Below are 14,785 nucleotides of genomic sequence, written 5' to 3'. Positions count from 1 at the left end.
GTACAGCTTGTCCTCAAGGGCTGTGGAAAGTAAGATTTAGTATTTTCCATACGTTTCCAGAAATTACTTGGACCTTGAACTAATTCAATGGATTAAAGTTGTGACAGATATTTAGTTAAACTAGAGACCAATTATTTTGAATAAAAACTTAAATATTCAGCCTTTTTTATTACTTTTATTTTCCTGAGGGTCAGGAATAACCAACTGCCAGCTTATAGGGGTCCATGAGGCTGAAACAAGAACATAATAAAATCTGAATAAATGAGCGTTAAATGCTTTATCTGAGGGTGATGTCTGTGCATGCTTGTGTTGTAATGGTGATTCTGATGTCATAATGACTTCATGATTCAGACGGAACCTTTGAAGGATTTAATCAATATAAAGTGCATATTGCCGTTGCTTCTGCTAAGTTTGAAAGAAGTATTCTGTGAAAAATGCTGTAATTCTTTAGTTCTTTTCCGGCTCAAGGTTATCCTTAAGATCTACATCTTTGCTGTTGCTACTGTTCTTTAGGCATATTCAAAACATGAGTGAGATCAAGACTGACGTCGGACGAGCTCGGGCATGGATAAGACTGTCTCTAGAAAAGAAGCTCTTGTCCCAGCATCTCAAGCAGTTGCTCTCCAACCAGCCACTCACCAAGTAGGTGATAGCCTCTTAGACATTTCTGCTTCTGTGACCTGTGTGTCTGCAAAGCAGATTGCATTAGCTGACAAACTGGCTTTTTCAGCATGAATTGTTGATTTCTGTGCACCTGCATTCTTTCTTTCTAACAGGCATGTGTTTTGGACACTCTATGGTTTGATTTTACCTCAGAGGGCATACCAGACATCACAGCCAAAGGCTAGATTGCTCTGTTCTCAATCAGAAAACTAACTAATCCACACAGGCTGACAGTAACATCCAAAAGACAGGTTGAATCTATGTAAACCATTTATATCATATTATAAAGATCACAACAAAACCTGAAGTAGTGGGAAAAAAAAGTCCACATTAACGGGTTTCTTCTGAGAGTCATGCCAGTGCTTACATTCAATAGTTTAGAGCCAGGAAAACCAATTGAGTACATGTTAGTTAATTGTTAACTGTTTTGATAGGTTTCCCTTTACTGCATCAAGAAACCTTCTTAGATGAAATACATCATCCATACAAGATACACGTTAGAGTTAATTTGAAGGCTGAGGACATAGTTCTCTAGAGCAAAGGTATGCAAAAAATTCAACAAAGATCTCAAACTTGACAGTGTGGTGGAATCTTACGGTAACAATTCATTCTGTAGTTTTGCATTTGTACACATCAGCATTGGACTACTTACCCCCTAGGGGATCTTAAGATGAGTTTTAATGTCCAAAGAACAGATTTAATAAAGAATGCAAAGTGAATTATAGCCTGTGAACCTGATCCTGTACTCTAAAACTGGTTACTCCCCTTACCCATCCCCTCCCATTATAAATCATTCATGGCCACTGTTGCCAAAGTACAAAGAAGAAAATTATAATGATCATTTAAAATCCTACTACATAAAGGTTGGGCACCTGGGGGTGCCTGGCTGGCTTAATAGGTATAGCATGTGATTCTAGATCTCAGGGTCATGAGTTCAAGCCACATATGTGGCATATGGCATAGAGTTTAAGTTTACTTTACATACATACGTACATACGTATGTATGTATATATGTATGTTGCGTGCCTGGCTGACTCAGTTGGTAGAGCGTGTGACTCTTGATCTCGGCTCAGGTTATGATCTCACCGTTCCTGAGATCGAGCCCCGTGTAGGGCTCCATGCTGACAGCACAGAGCCTGCTTGGGATTCTCTCTCTGCCCCTCTCCCTCCCTCTATCTTTGTCTCTCTCTCTCTTTCAAAATAAATAAATAAACATTTTCTTTTTTTTTTTTTTTTTTTTTAATTTTTTTTTTTTTAACGTTTATTTTTGAGACAGAGAGAGACAGAGCATGAATGGGGGAGGGTCAGAGAGAGGGAGACACAGAATCTGAAACAGGCTCCAGGCTCTGAGCTGTCACCACAGAGCCCGACGCGGGGCTCGAACTCATGGACCGTGAGATCATGACCTGAGCCAAAGTCGGCCGCTTAACCGACTGAGCCACCCAGGCGCCCCTAAATAAACATTTTCTACAGTTTAAATAAAAAAAATAAAATTTTAAAAAATTATAAAAAAGAATAAATTCCTACTGCATAAAGGTAAATTTCAAGTATTTCACATGTTTTCTTCTGTACTTCTATGCATGTTCTCTTACTTAAGATTATACTATATGGATTTAATATACCAAAAAAAAAAAAGAAAAAAAAATGAAAGACTAAAGAAATGAAGAAGACAAATGACCAGATACTGTGGATGTAAATAAAGACTTACCTTCAAATTCTCGTTCAGTCAATATCGTTCAAAGAGTAAATATTTGAGCATCAGGCTCTATCCTAGGTGCCAGGGACAGTTTTGAACCAAATATTGTTCTTGCCTTCATGAAGCTTATATTTATCATGTGAGGGAGACACATAATAACATCACATAAATGGTGATCATTATGATGAAAAGTCAAATAGGGCAAGGGGATTAAGAAGGGTTTTGAGGACCACCTAGGTGGCTCGGTTGGTTAAGTGTCTAACTCTTGATCTCAGGGTTGTGCATTCAGGTCCTTTGTTGAGCTCCACACTGGGTTTGGAGCCTACTTAAAAAATAAAAATTAAAAAAAAAAAACAAAACATACTATATGTACAATTCAGTATCCTCCTATTTTTGCTTAGCATTTTATAAACCTTTCACTATATTGTAAGAGCATAAGCTCTGAAGACTGAATGCCTTTGTTCAAATACTGCCTTTACTGTTCACTATTCTAATGACTTTGGACAAGACACTTAACTTTTTTGTGTCTCTGTTTTCCCCATCTATAAAGTGAGAGTGCTGGTAGACTTACCTCATTGGGGTAGTCATGAGGATTAAATGTATTAATAACTATAAAACACTTGGAAAAGTGCTTAAATGTAAGTGCTTAATAAAAATTATTTGCTATTTTTAGTAGTAGTAGTTGTGTTGTTAAAACTCTTCCTAAACTTTATTTTTAATGCTCACATAGCATCCCAATGTATGCATATGCCATAATATATCTTTCCTTTTACAAGTAACGTTTTTTTTTGTTTTTTTTTTTTTTTTTTCAACGTTTTTTATTTATTTTTGGGACAGAGAGAGACAGAGCATGAACGGGGGAGGGGCAGAGAGAGAGGGAGACACAGAATCGGAAACAGGCTCCAGGCTCCGAGCCATCAGCCCAGAGCCTGACGCGGGGCTCGAACTCACGGACCGCGAGATCGTGACCTGGCTGAAGTCGGACGCTTAACCGACTGCGCCACCCAGGCGCCCCGTAACGTTTTTTTTAAGTTTACTTATTTCTTTAGAGAGAGAGAGAGCATGTGCACATGCACACACATGCCAGTGGGGGAAGGACAGAAAAAGAGAGGGAGAGAGAATCGCAAGCAGGGTCCTTGGTATCAGTGCGCAGCCGGACAAAGGGCTTGACCTCATGAACCGTGAGATCATGGACTGAGCCACCCAAGTGCCCCTACAAAATAACATTTTAGTGGTCATTCATGAGTAAATCTTTGCCCATATTTCACATTATATTCTTAGGACAGAGTTCTAATAGTAAAATTAATGTGTCAGAGGGTATGACTGGTTTAAAACAATTATTACCAACAAACTACTTGCCTGAAATTTTCAGCCCCATCAACTGTAAGAATGGCTATTCATTGCACCCACACACACACTCCAACCTGGTCAGTACTGGTTAGCACTTTTTAAATCTTTATTAGTTTGATAGACAAAAATGGATTCATGGAGGTTTTTTCCTTTAATTGCTAGTTAAGTTACAAATGTTTCATTAACCATTTGTATGTGCATTTTTGTAAATTGTCTCTTCTTTCCAGGTGAAAGTTTCTACCTATACTGATTAAGTGAAGGTGTTTATTTTTAATGCAAGACATAATGAAAAGCATGAAAACTATACTATTATTTTGTGCTTGTCTTACCCATTCCTAGGAAGCTTTATAAGCGTTATGCTTTTCTACGGTGTGAAGAAGAAAGAGAGCAGTTTCTTTACCATCTTCTTTCCCTTAATGCTGTTGACTACTTCTGCTTCACCAGTGTGTTCACCACTATCAGTAAGTCTGGAGAACTAGCTATTATTATTAGGTGAAGAGTTGCTCAGGTGACAAATGGAATAAGAGTTTATACTTTGAAAAGTGAGATATATGGTAGTTCAGTGAGGTAGACACTGTGGATGAGGTGGGCCCCACCTGTGTTGGAATGAAGGTTGTGCCCCAGCCTCCAGGGGTGCTGTGGGAGGGTCGCCCTCAGCTGTCAACCCCCATGGGGAGTCCTCACCAGAACAAACTACCTTACCCCCAAGATGATCCCTCCTCGCTGGTCAGCCAACATCCTAGGATGATCATAGGGCTGCCCTGGAAATTACCATGGATCAGCTGAGGACTTCACTGTGACTGCATCACAGCTTAACTTCTCTCTCAGCCCATTCTGCTTTCTTCTTCGGGTGGTGATCCCAGGAGGAACATCCTGCATGCAGATTTCTGACAGTCTGCTTCCCAGGAAGCCCAGTCTGCAGTAGGAAATGGGATGGATGTTAAAAAGGAATGTTTTATTAGGGATGTCTGACTGGCCTAGTCAGTGGAGCATGCAACTTTTGGTCTCAGAGTGATGAGTTCAAGCCCCATGTAGGATCTAGAGCTTTCTTTAAAAAAAAAAAAAAAAAAAAAAAGGAATGTTTTATTAAACAAATGGTCCAGTATCTTACACAAAACACATAAAATTTTTAAAAACCAGCATACTGTAATAAACGTATAGAACTGTGAGCATCATTAAACTTTGATGATTCAGAAAGACTTCAGGACCTTACTGGATGATGTAGGTATATAGAGGGAGGAAATGCTGACTGGAGATGTGTTTCTGATAGAAAGTCGAATTATAGCATTTATTCTGTTCACCATTACTAATTCTTTTTTTTTTTTTTAATATTTTAGAGAGAGAGAGCACAGTGGGGGTAGAAAGGCAGAGGGAGAGAATCTCCATGCTAAGTGTGGAGCCCAGTGTGGGGCTCAGTCTTACAACCCTGGGATCATGACCTAAGCTGAAATCAAGAGTGGTGCGCTCAACCAACTCAGCCACCCAGGCATGCCACCACTGTTTCTAATTCTTATGTGCAGTGGCCCCCCTTCCCCACTTGGAGAATTTTTACTTTGTGTCAGTTAGGAATTGTGTTTAGCTGCAAGAATCAGAAACTTGGAAAACAGTGCTTTAAGCAAATTGGTAGTTTTATATTGCTTACATAATGAGAAGTTTCAGGATAGTCCACAGTATGTTCACAGACCCAGGGTCTTTGTCCCTCTCTTCCTAGACCGTTCTCAGTGGGTGCTAGCCACCTCATGGTCATAAGATGGCTGTTCTCAGTCTACCTTCTAACAGGAAGAAGGAAGAGTGCCAAGGAGAAAAGGGTAGAATCTGTGCTAGGAAAACAATTTTCCCCCCAAATCCCAATAATTATAACATTTCACTAGCCAAAAACTTACAGGTTTTGGCTTTCTAGTGTCTGATAGAGGCAGACAAGAAAAAATGGAGTTGAAATGGGTATTGAGCCAACCAGTAATAGCTGTCAACTGTCTGTTAGTATCTAAACTTTCAGTTTAGTAAGTTACTGCTAGTGTAAGAAGCTAACAAGGTATATACAGTTTTAAAAGAGAAGAAATAGCAGAGGTAGTTAGGACTCCTAAGATCCTACTTGTATCTATATATTTCATGTAAGTAACTCTTTGAATTTGAGGAATTAAGATCTTCATGAAAGAAATATTTTTAAGTTTGGGACTCCTGGGTGGCTCAGGTCAGTTAAGCGTCCTACTCTTGGTTTTGGTTCAGGTTATGATCTCACAGTTCGTAGAGGATCTCGCAGGGATCCTGCCCTACATCAGGCTCTGCACTGACAGCACGGAGCCTGCTTGGGTTTCTTTCTCTCTCTCTCTCTCTCTGCCCCTCCCCTGCTAGTGCGCATGTGCACGTGCTCCCTTGCATGCTTGCTCTCTCAAACATTTTTAAAAAAGAAATATTTTAAGTTTAATAATATTACTCCTTTGATACTTTATGTAGTCGCTGTTGTGAGTCCGTGGTCTCTGCAGCCACAGAACTGCTGGTCCTAAGTCCCTTTTTTTTTTTTTTTTTTTGTAGCTTTTCTAATCCTCTCAGTGAAAGGAATGAGAGAAGCCTCTGGCACCTAAAATAAAGTCTTGCACTAACCTCTTCTGCTTTCAGTTTCAAAACTCATTTGATTCTGATGATTACTAAACCATGAAAGTGTGGCCTTTCCTCTGACATTTTCCTTTCCTTCAGCTAAAATAAAAAGACAGAAAGGGAGGTTTTATTTGCCCAACCTAAAGAAAGTCTTCTATATAAAATTAGGGAAATGAACCGTTTATCCCATTCATTTTCCTCATCTAAGAGTGCATTGAACCGTGAGCTCATTTTCTGAGGCTGTATCTGGGCACCTTGTACAATAAATGTGTGTCATCGGGTATGTAGATCATTCAAGGAAGGAAGGGTTCTAATACCCCCTCTTATGACTAAATGAGTAGAAATTCCAAGGATGTCAACAAAAATTGATTGTACCTTGCTTAAAAACAAACAACTATGGCTCTGAGGGATAAAAATGTGTTAGTGTGTTTGAGCCATCCCCATTTTTTAAAAGAATGGAGGGAGTGCGTAATGTCTATTTTGAATTGTCCTACCTTGTGTGAGCAAAAGGCAGTGATAGGACAGTGACATCTAGTGGTGTCCCTTTTGAAGAGCCTTCAGAAGGAAGAGGTTTCACACAGATCTCTTTCCACCTCTTGGTTCTTTCCTCCAGGGCTCCTTGCACGGGAGTCACCTTAATTGTGATTTATAGACTTTATGTCCAGAATGGCATTGTTTATTACTCTTGGCTTTGCATATTGTGCTGTAAAATTGGAATGGGAACATTCTGAAGCATTGTCCAAGAAGATTAGCAACAAAGGGATACAAAGAGACATTCACCCCCTTTTGCATATGAAACCAAATCAGCAACCATGCTCATGTGTACTTGATTTTGGAACAAAATTGCAACATTAAAGCAGGGATGCCTGGCTGGCTCAGCCAGTGAGGTACGTGATTCTTGATCTCAGGGTTGTGAGTTTGAGCCCCATGTTGGGTATGGAGACTACTTAAAAATAAAATCTTTCAAAAGACAAACGAAATAAATAAAATATTAAAGCAGTAAAAATTCTATATAGCAGTCAGTTCTGGTGTTAATGCCTGAGATTGTTTTTTATAAATGTAAAGATTATGGGGGCCCCTGGGTGGCTCAGTCGATTAAGCATCTGACTTCGGCTCAGGTCATGATCTTACCATTTGTGGGTTCAAGCCCTGCATTGGCTCACTGCTGTCAGCGCACAGACTGCTTCAGATCCTCTGTCTCCCTCTCTCTCTGCCCCTGCCCTGCTTGTGTTCTCTCTCTCACTCAAAAATAAATAAGCATTTAAAGGAAAAAGGAAAGAAAAGCAAGGTTATATACATCACCACTGTAATACTCTGCATGCCATGCATACCTGGTGACATATATGCCATGGAAGCCATCACAAGTGTTGGACTTGTGGTTTATAAACTGGACCTCCTATTTCTAGACTGGAAGAGGTGATCTCCTCTTTTTAAGTACTTCTTGATCATAAAGAACAAACTATCTGTGAAAGCCAACAGAGTCCTTAATAAATATTTGTTACAGCATCAGGAGATTTTTTTTGTAATGTTTATTTATTTTTGAGAGAGAGAATGCACCAGTTGGGGAGAGGCACAGAGGATCTGAAGTGGGCTCTGTACTGAGAGCAGAGAGCCCAATGCAGGGCTCGAACTCATGAACTGTGAGATCATGACCTGAGCTGAAGTCAGATGCTTAACCAACTGAGCCACCTAGGTGCCCCAGTATCATGAGAATTTTATTGTAATTTTTAATTAATTTCAGCATGATTTCTTTCAGTGATTCCCTATAGGTCAGTGATCATCCCCATCAAAAAGCTGAGCAATGCAATCATCACATCGAATCCTTGGATCTGTGTATCAGGGGAGCTAGGAGACACGGGAGTAATGCAGATTCCAAAAAATCTCCTTGAAATGACTTTTGAGGTAAGTTCATCTAATACCTTTCTTAGCAGAAAATGTCTTACATAGTTCTACACAAGGATTCCAGTTTTGCTTTTTTATTTTTCCTCAAATCAAATAATATAAAGGAGTACTCAAGCATGCAGGATCATTTTTGTGAGTATAAACCTAAAGTTTTAAACACAATAATTTGTTTTGTATTTTTACTGCGATTAATTTTAATTATTAGGCTGTATTTTTCTACTTTCAGTGAAATACTTTTGGACTTTGCAAGGTCCTATTCCATGATTCCCAGTGCCTAGCACAGAACCGGGCAAATAGGGAGCATTCAAGTCCATGCTTTTCCCACAGTGGTTCTCTTCCTGACTGTCAAGTGCTCCCTGCCTGAACCTGGACAAAAGGACAGGAGAGCTGACATGCATGCTTCTGGCTTGTATACCACATGGTGGCATTGATAGATTGATTCTATAAAAATACCTCTCAATATTGTAGTCCATTTTCAGGTCTCACCTGGTGAAGTATTCCCTTATCTCTGAGCCCACATGCAGGTTGATCCTGGCATGCAGGAAGAAGACAAATATGTGCTCTTGTTTCAGGAGGGAAGTAGCACTAACTGACTATCCTCTTCTATTCTTTATATTCCTTATGGAATAGCAGTTTCCACTCCATCATAACACCCCCAAGAACCTGTTTTGGCCCTGTTTATCTAATGGACTCACAGCCAGCCACCTGTATATAAAAGATTAAAACCCTTGTCTTTTCTTTGACTAGCAGGTGTGGAACATAAACTCTATATAAGTCCCATCATTATTGTTTCCAGACGCTGTCTCATATCTGTCTCGTTTTCCATCTATCCTGCCACAACTAATTCAGGATGCCATCCTCCCTCACCTGGATTGCTATGATGCCTTCTCTCTCACCTTGATACAAACAAGTGAAGGGCTTTAAGAACTCATAGCTCTGCTGTTCCTAACCATACATAGTCAGTTGGGGGGTCTGTGATATTTTATCAGAGTTTAAAAGTCAATTAATTGACATTTATTTTTACTGTCCTGTTATCATTGCTTTTTTTTTTTTTTAATGTTTTATTTATTCTTGAGAGAAAGAGAGACAGAGCATGCATGAGGGAGGGGCACAGTGAGAGAAGGAGACACAGAAGCCGAAGCAGACTCCAGGCTCTGAGCTGTCAGCACAGAGCCTGACGTGGGGCTCGAACTCAGGAGCCATGAGATCATGACCTGAGCCAAAGTCTCAACCGACTGAGCCACCCAGGCGCCCCTCATTGCTTTCTTTTGTACTTGTCCACCAAGGGCCAGGAAGGACATTAATAACTATACTTTTTTTATGATAGCTTCAAAGACTTCTAGCAGATGAGGTTTGAAGTCAGTTCTGCCTTAGTATTTATTAGAAACAGAAAAATAGCCATGTCAGTGATTTTTTTATATCTATAGTTGTTTTCCTGAGCACACTGTAACTGAATCTAAATATCATCCTTTTGCCACTTCTTTCTTTTTTTTTTTTTTAACTTTTATTTATTTTTGAGAGACAGAGAGAGATAGAGCATGAATGGGGGAGGAGCAGACAGAGAGGGAGACACAGAACTTGAAACAGGCTCCAGGCTCTGAGCTGTCGGCACAGAGCCCAATGCAGGGCTCGAACCCACGAACTGTGAGATCATGACCTGAGCCGAAGTCAGACACTCAAACGACTGAGCCACCCAGGCGCCTCTACTTTTGCCACTTCTTGAAATTCTTCTCATCCTAAAGGCACAAGTTCTGAGTTCCCCAGCTAGAAATAATTTTTCCTTTTCCAGTGTTTTTCTACTACTTGCTTACATCTCTAGTTTAGCACCTTGCACAGTCCCCTCATTTGATAGTTAATGTCCATATGTCTCCTCTCTCAATAGATGGGATACCTTAGATGTGAATATATTTCTCTAGTGCAAAGCAGAGCCCATTATGCAGGATGGGTCCTCTGTAATTATTAAATTAGATGGGACCAAAGTGCCATCACTGAAGCTAAGAGGTAGCGGCGGTAAGATCAGACACTGAATAACCTGTGGTCCTGTTCCTACAGTGCCAGAACTTGGGGAAGCTGACCACTGTTCAGATTGGTCACGATAACTCAGGACTGTTAGCCAAATGGCTAGTGGATTGTGTCATGGTCAGAAATGAGATCACAGGACATACTTACAGGTAAGTAAATGTCCTTGGGAGATCAGAACTCTTTGAGATTCTTTAGACAAGAAAAGGTTTAAGAATTGTTTTCTTTCTAAAGCTTTCTCCCTGCCTTCTGAATTTTAGTTTAGTTTTTTGGGTTGTTTGGTTTTGCTTTTGTTTATGGAATACAAAATTGCCCCCCAAAAAAACTTGTAAAAAAATTGATTGTGTTTGCTGTTAATGCTTAGTCCACAAGTGTTGGCAAAGAGTGATCTCTAATTTAAAAAAAAAAAAGAAGGTTGAAGTAATTCATTTAGTAAAAAGGAAAGGATCTCTTCAGCTCTACTAGTTACAGCTGGCACTCCTCTTTGGAAGTACTCTCCTCTTTTCTCCTATAACTGAACTCCCAAATTAACTTCTAGTTTGAAAATATTCTTCTCAGAAGATCTAAGCACAGGATTTTAATATAGACTAGGTATGCGAAAATATTGAATCATTTTAATTTGGTTTAGTGCAATAACAATTTATGGCTGTATAAGAGAGAATGTCTTTATTTTTCAGAGATTCATACTGAAGTGTTTCTAGGAATGAAATGTCCTTATACGCACAATGTACTTTAAAATACTTCAACAAAAAAATAGAGGCGCCTGGGTGGCTCAGTCAGTTAAGCATCTGACTTCCACTCAGGTCATGATCTCACATAGAGCCCCGAATCGGGCTCTGCGCTGAAGCTCAGAGGCTGGAGCTTACTTGGGATTCTGTCTCCCTCTCTCTCTATGCCTCTCCCCCACTCACACTGTCTCAAAATAAATAAACATTTTTAAATACTTCAACAAAAAATAAAAAGAAGCATATGGCCAATCATTAAGTCTAGGTGATAAGAATATGGGTATCTCTTATACTATTCTCTCTACCTTTCTGTGTGTTTGAAATCTTAAAACATAAATTTAAAAAACAACCCATAGGCACTAAAATGATGAGTTTCACCCATGATGCCATTTAAAGAATTCTGATTAAACTAGTAAAGTACTGGTGATTGAGAAGTTGTTTTTCTGACCTACAAGGTTCCCATGTGGACGATGGTTAGGGAAAGGCATTGATGACGGAAGCCTGGAGAGAATCCTTATTGGGGAATTAATGACCTCAGTGGCTGATGAGGATCTGGTAAAGCAGTGTCGGACTCCACCCCAGCAGAAATCCCCCACCTCAGCTCGGAGACTGAGCATCACTTCACTGACAGGAAAAACCACCAGTAAGTACTGTCCTTGTTAAATTTTCAGTGTGCCTCAGGTGTTGCAGGCATCATCTGGGGCCATTTTGCAGGAAACTGTTGGATTAATGAATTGTGGTAAGATTAAAAAGAAGAAAGCTGAAGAAAATTAATTTGGGTGAATGGAACTTAAAAGACGGGAGGGGAGAGAAAAGGGAAAAAATAAGGGAAGAATTAATAAATAATTAAAGGCCTGAAGAATTTAGGTTTAAAAACTGCATGCTCTGTTCTAATTAAGGTATAGAAATATGAATAAATAATATTTTTACTGAAAATTAAAGGAGGAGGGGCATCTGGCTGGCTCAGTCAGTAGAGTATATGACTCTTGATCTTGGAGTTCAAGCCCTATGTTGGGGGTAGATTGTACTTTGGGAAAAAAAAGCTGGGGCACCTGGGTAGCTCATTTGGTTAAGCATCTGACTCTTGATCTCATCTCAGGTCTTGATCTCATGGTTGTGAGTTCAGGCTCCAAGTTGGGCTCAAAGCTGAGCATGAAGCCTACTTAAAAAAAAAACAAAAAAAACAAAAAAAAAAACCCTAAATGAGGAATAAAGATAGCTTATATTACAGCATTCCCAGAGAGCCGTATCTAGCTATCCAGAGCCCGTTGTTCTAAGAGAAAAATATAAAAATTCCTCTCCTTACCCCCATAGTCCTACAGAAATGATAAAATATGTAAAGGAGTGACTTCTATGGACAGGATGCTGTGCTTATATGCCATTTTTAATAGTACCATAAACTTCTAATTTATGCTAATGTGGGCTTTACTAGGCTGAATAATGTCTCTCAAGGGTATTAGATCCTAATCCAGAATCAGTAACGTTACTTTTTTTGAAAAAATCTTTTCAATTATTAAGTTAGGATCTTGGGATGGGAAGATTATTCTGGATTATCTGAATGGTCCCTAAGTACAGTCACATATAGTCTTATAAGAGGGAGGCAGACAGAAATTAGAAACACACAAGAGAAGACAGTATCGGCAGAGATTGGAGTGATAACAGCCACAAGCAGCTACCAGAAGCTTGAAGACATGAGCATACTCTTCCATAGAGCCTCCAGAGGGAGTGTGGCCCTGCCCTGATTTCTGCCTGGTGATAATTTCTGACTTCTGGACCTCCAGAACTATGACAGAATAGATTTCTGTTGTTTTAAGTCACAAGTTTGCGATAATCTATTATAGGAGCCACAAAAAACTAATACAGAGGCAGTATGATTTAATGAAAAATTACGGAAGTTTATCAGTGAAGTGGTTTTATTTTAGCCATAGACAATAAAACCATAAGTAGAATAACAAGGGTACCTGAGAGGTCCTTAGTTTACTTAACAAAGAAGTTTCCCTAGATGTTTTTAGTCCCTATCCATTTATTAGCACATAGTGATATATTAATATTAGAATGATATAGTCTAAAAATCCCCCTTATTCTTTCTCAAATTATTCCCCTCATTCATAATTCCTTGTTGCCTTCAGAAGTAAAATTCACACCACACACACTGGAAAAACAAAAATTACAAAGACTGATAATACCAAATATTGGTGAGGATGGAGAGCAATGGAATGCTTGGACATTGCTAGTGAGAATGCAAAAGAAAAACAGTTTGGCAGTTTCTTATAAAGACATACATACACTTAGCATACACTTGACACAGAATCCCACTCCTGAATATTTACTGGAGAGAAATGAATACATGTATCTACACTAAGACTTGTATTCAGATGTCCCTGGGAGCTTTATTCGTAATAGCCAAGAAGGAAACAACCCCAAAATCCACCAGCTGGGGAATGGATAAGCAGAATGTGCTACATGTATTCAGTGGGGTACTAGTTGGCAATATATAAAAACGAGCAAACTGTTGATACATCTAACAACATGGGTAAAACTCAGAAGCATTATACTAAGTAAGTGAAAGAGAACAGACACAAAAGGCTAGATCCTATACGATTCCATTTATATTAAGTTCTAGAAAAGGCAGTATAATAATGATAGAAAGCAGAACAGCAGTTGCTAGGAGATAAGAGCTGGGGAAGGGGATTGATGGAAAAGGACACAGGGGAACCTTTTGGGTTGATGGAACTTTTCTACGGTATGATTGTGGTGGTTGCATGACTATACATCTGTCAAAGCTCATCAAATTGCACACTTAAAATTGGCAAATTTATTGTATGTAATCTTAAATTGACTTAAAAGACTGATCTTAAAAGATTTCAGTTCAGCCCATCCTAATTATTACAATGTCTAAAACAGTCCCAGTTTTATGGGGTATTACTGTTTTGAGAGGTCTTACCCTCTACTTTTGGTCATATTTTCTTTTCCTTATTCAATAAGTAGAAAAATTTAAATAACCTGAAATTCAGAGATGGGAAACTGGCATTTTCTCACCGTGTGTGCAAGGTGATATTTAGAGAACTAAAAGTTTTAAATCAATTTTAAAATATTACTGAATAGGGGCACCTGGCTGTTTCAGTCATTGTATCATGCAGTTCTGGATCTTGGAGTTGTAAGTTCCAGCCCCATGTTGGGTGTAGAGATTACTAAAAAATAAAATCTTTATGGGCCCCAGGGTGGCTCAGTTGGTTAAGCATTCCTCTCTTGATTTCAGCTGAGATCATGATCTCATGGTTCATGAGATTGAGCCCCGAGTTAGGCTCTGTGCTGATAGTACAGAGCCTGCTTGGGATTCTCTATCCCTCCCTCTCAAAAAGAAATAAATAAACATTTAAAAAAATAAAATAAAATAAAATGGGGCACCTGGGTGGCTCAGTTGATCAAGTGTCCCAACTTCAGTTCAGGTCATGATCTCATGGTTGGTGGGTTCAAGCCCTGCATCGGGCTCTGCACTGACAGTGTGGAACATGCTTGGGATTCCCTTTCTCCCTCCCTCTCAGCCCCTCCCTTGCTTGTGAGCTTGCTCTCTCTTTCTCTCTCCTCTCAAATAAATAAACTTAAAAATAATAAAATAAAATAAAGTCTTTAAAAATAAAATACTATTGATTAGTACAGGGCTATTTTATAATGAATGAAAGTTTTCAAAATAGGGGCACCTGGGTGGATCGGTCAATTAAGCATCCGACTCTTGATACCAGCTAAAGTCACCATTCATTTCAGAGATCACAGTTAATGAGTTTAAGCCCTGCATTGGGCTCTGCACTGATAGTGCAGAATCCAAGCCTACTTG

The 14,785-nt window shown here is 39.3% G+C and overlaps 1 protein-coding gene across 6 annotated transcripts in view; it reads left to right on the top strand.

The window, feature by feature from the left end:
• DENND5B (DENN domain containing 5B) overlaps positions 1 to 14,785 on the top strand; it is a 189,035-nt gene that overhangs the window by 162,638 nt on the left and 11,612 nt on the right. For 5 of the 6 annotated variants that reach the window (XR_006204761.1, XM_042946198.1, XM_042946197.1 and 2 more), the window contains 5 exons: positions 514 to 642; positions 4,049 to 4,170; positions 8,061 to 8,206; positions 10,259 to 10,377; positions 11,406 to 11,593. Coding sequence is in view for 4 of the 6 variants with exons in the window: in XM_042946198.1 (XP_042802132.1) it covers positions 514 to 642; positions 4,049 to 4,170; positions 8,061 to 8,206; positions 10,259 to 10,377; positions 11,406 to 11,593 (704 nt within the window). In the remaining 2 variants the exon portion in view is untranslated. Of the gene's footprint in view, positions 1 to 513; positions 643 to 4,048; positions 4,171 to 8,060; positions 8,207 to 10,258; positions 10,378 to 11,405; positions 11,594 to 14,785 lie in introns of those variants that run through there. The other variant, XM_042946201.1, reaches the window with a different exon arrangement.

The sequence above is a fragment of the Panthera leo genome, chromosome B4 (assembly GCF_018350215.1).
Source record: "Panthera leo isolate Ple1 chromosome B4, P.leo_Ple1_pat1.1, whole genome shotgun sequence".
NCBI classification, from domain to species: domain Eukaryota; kingdom Metazoa; phylum Chordata; class Mammalia; order Carnivora; family Felidae; genus Panthera; species Panthera leo.
This window is presented reverse-complemented; position numbering and strand designations above follow the sequence as displayed.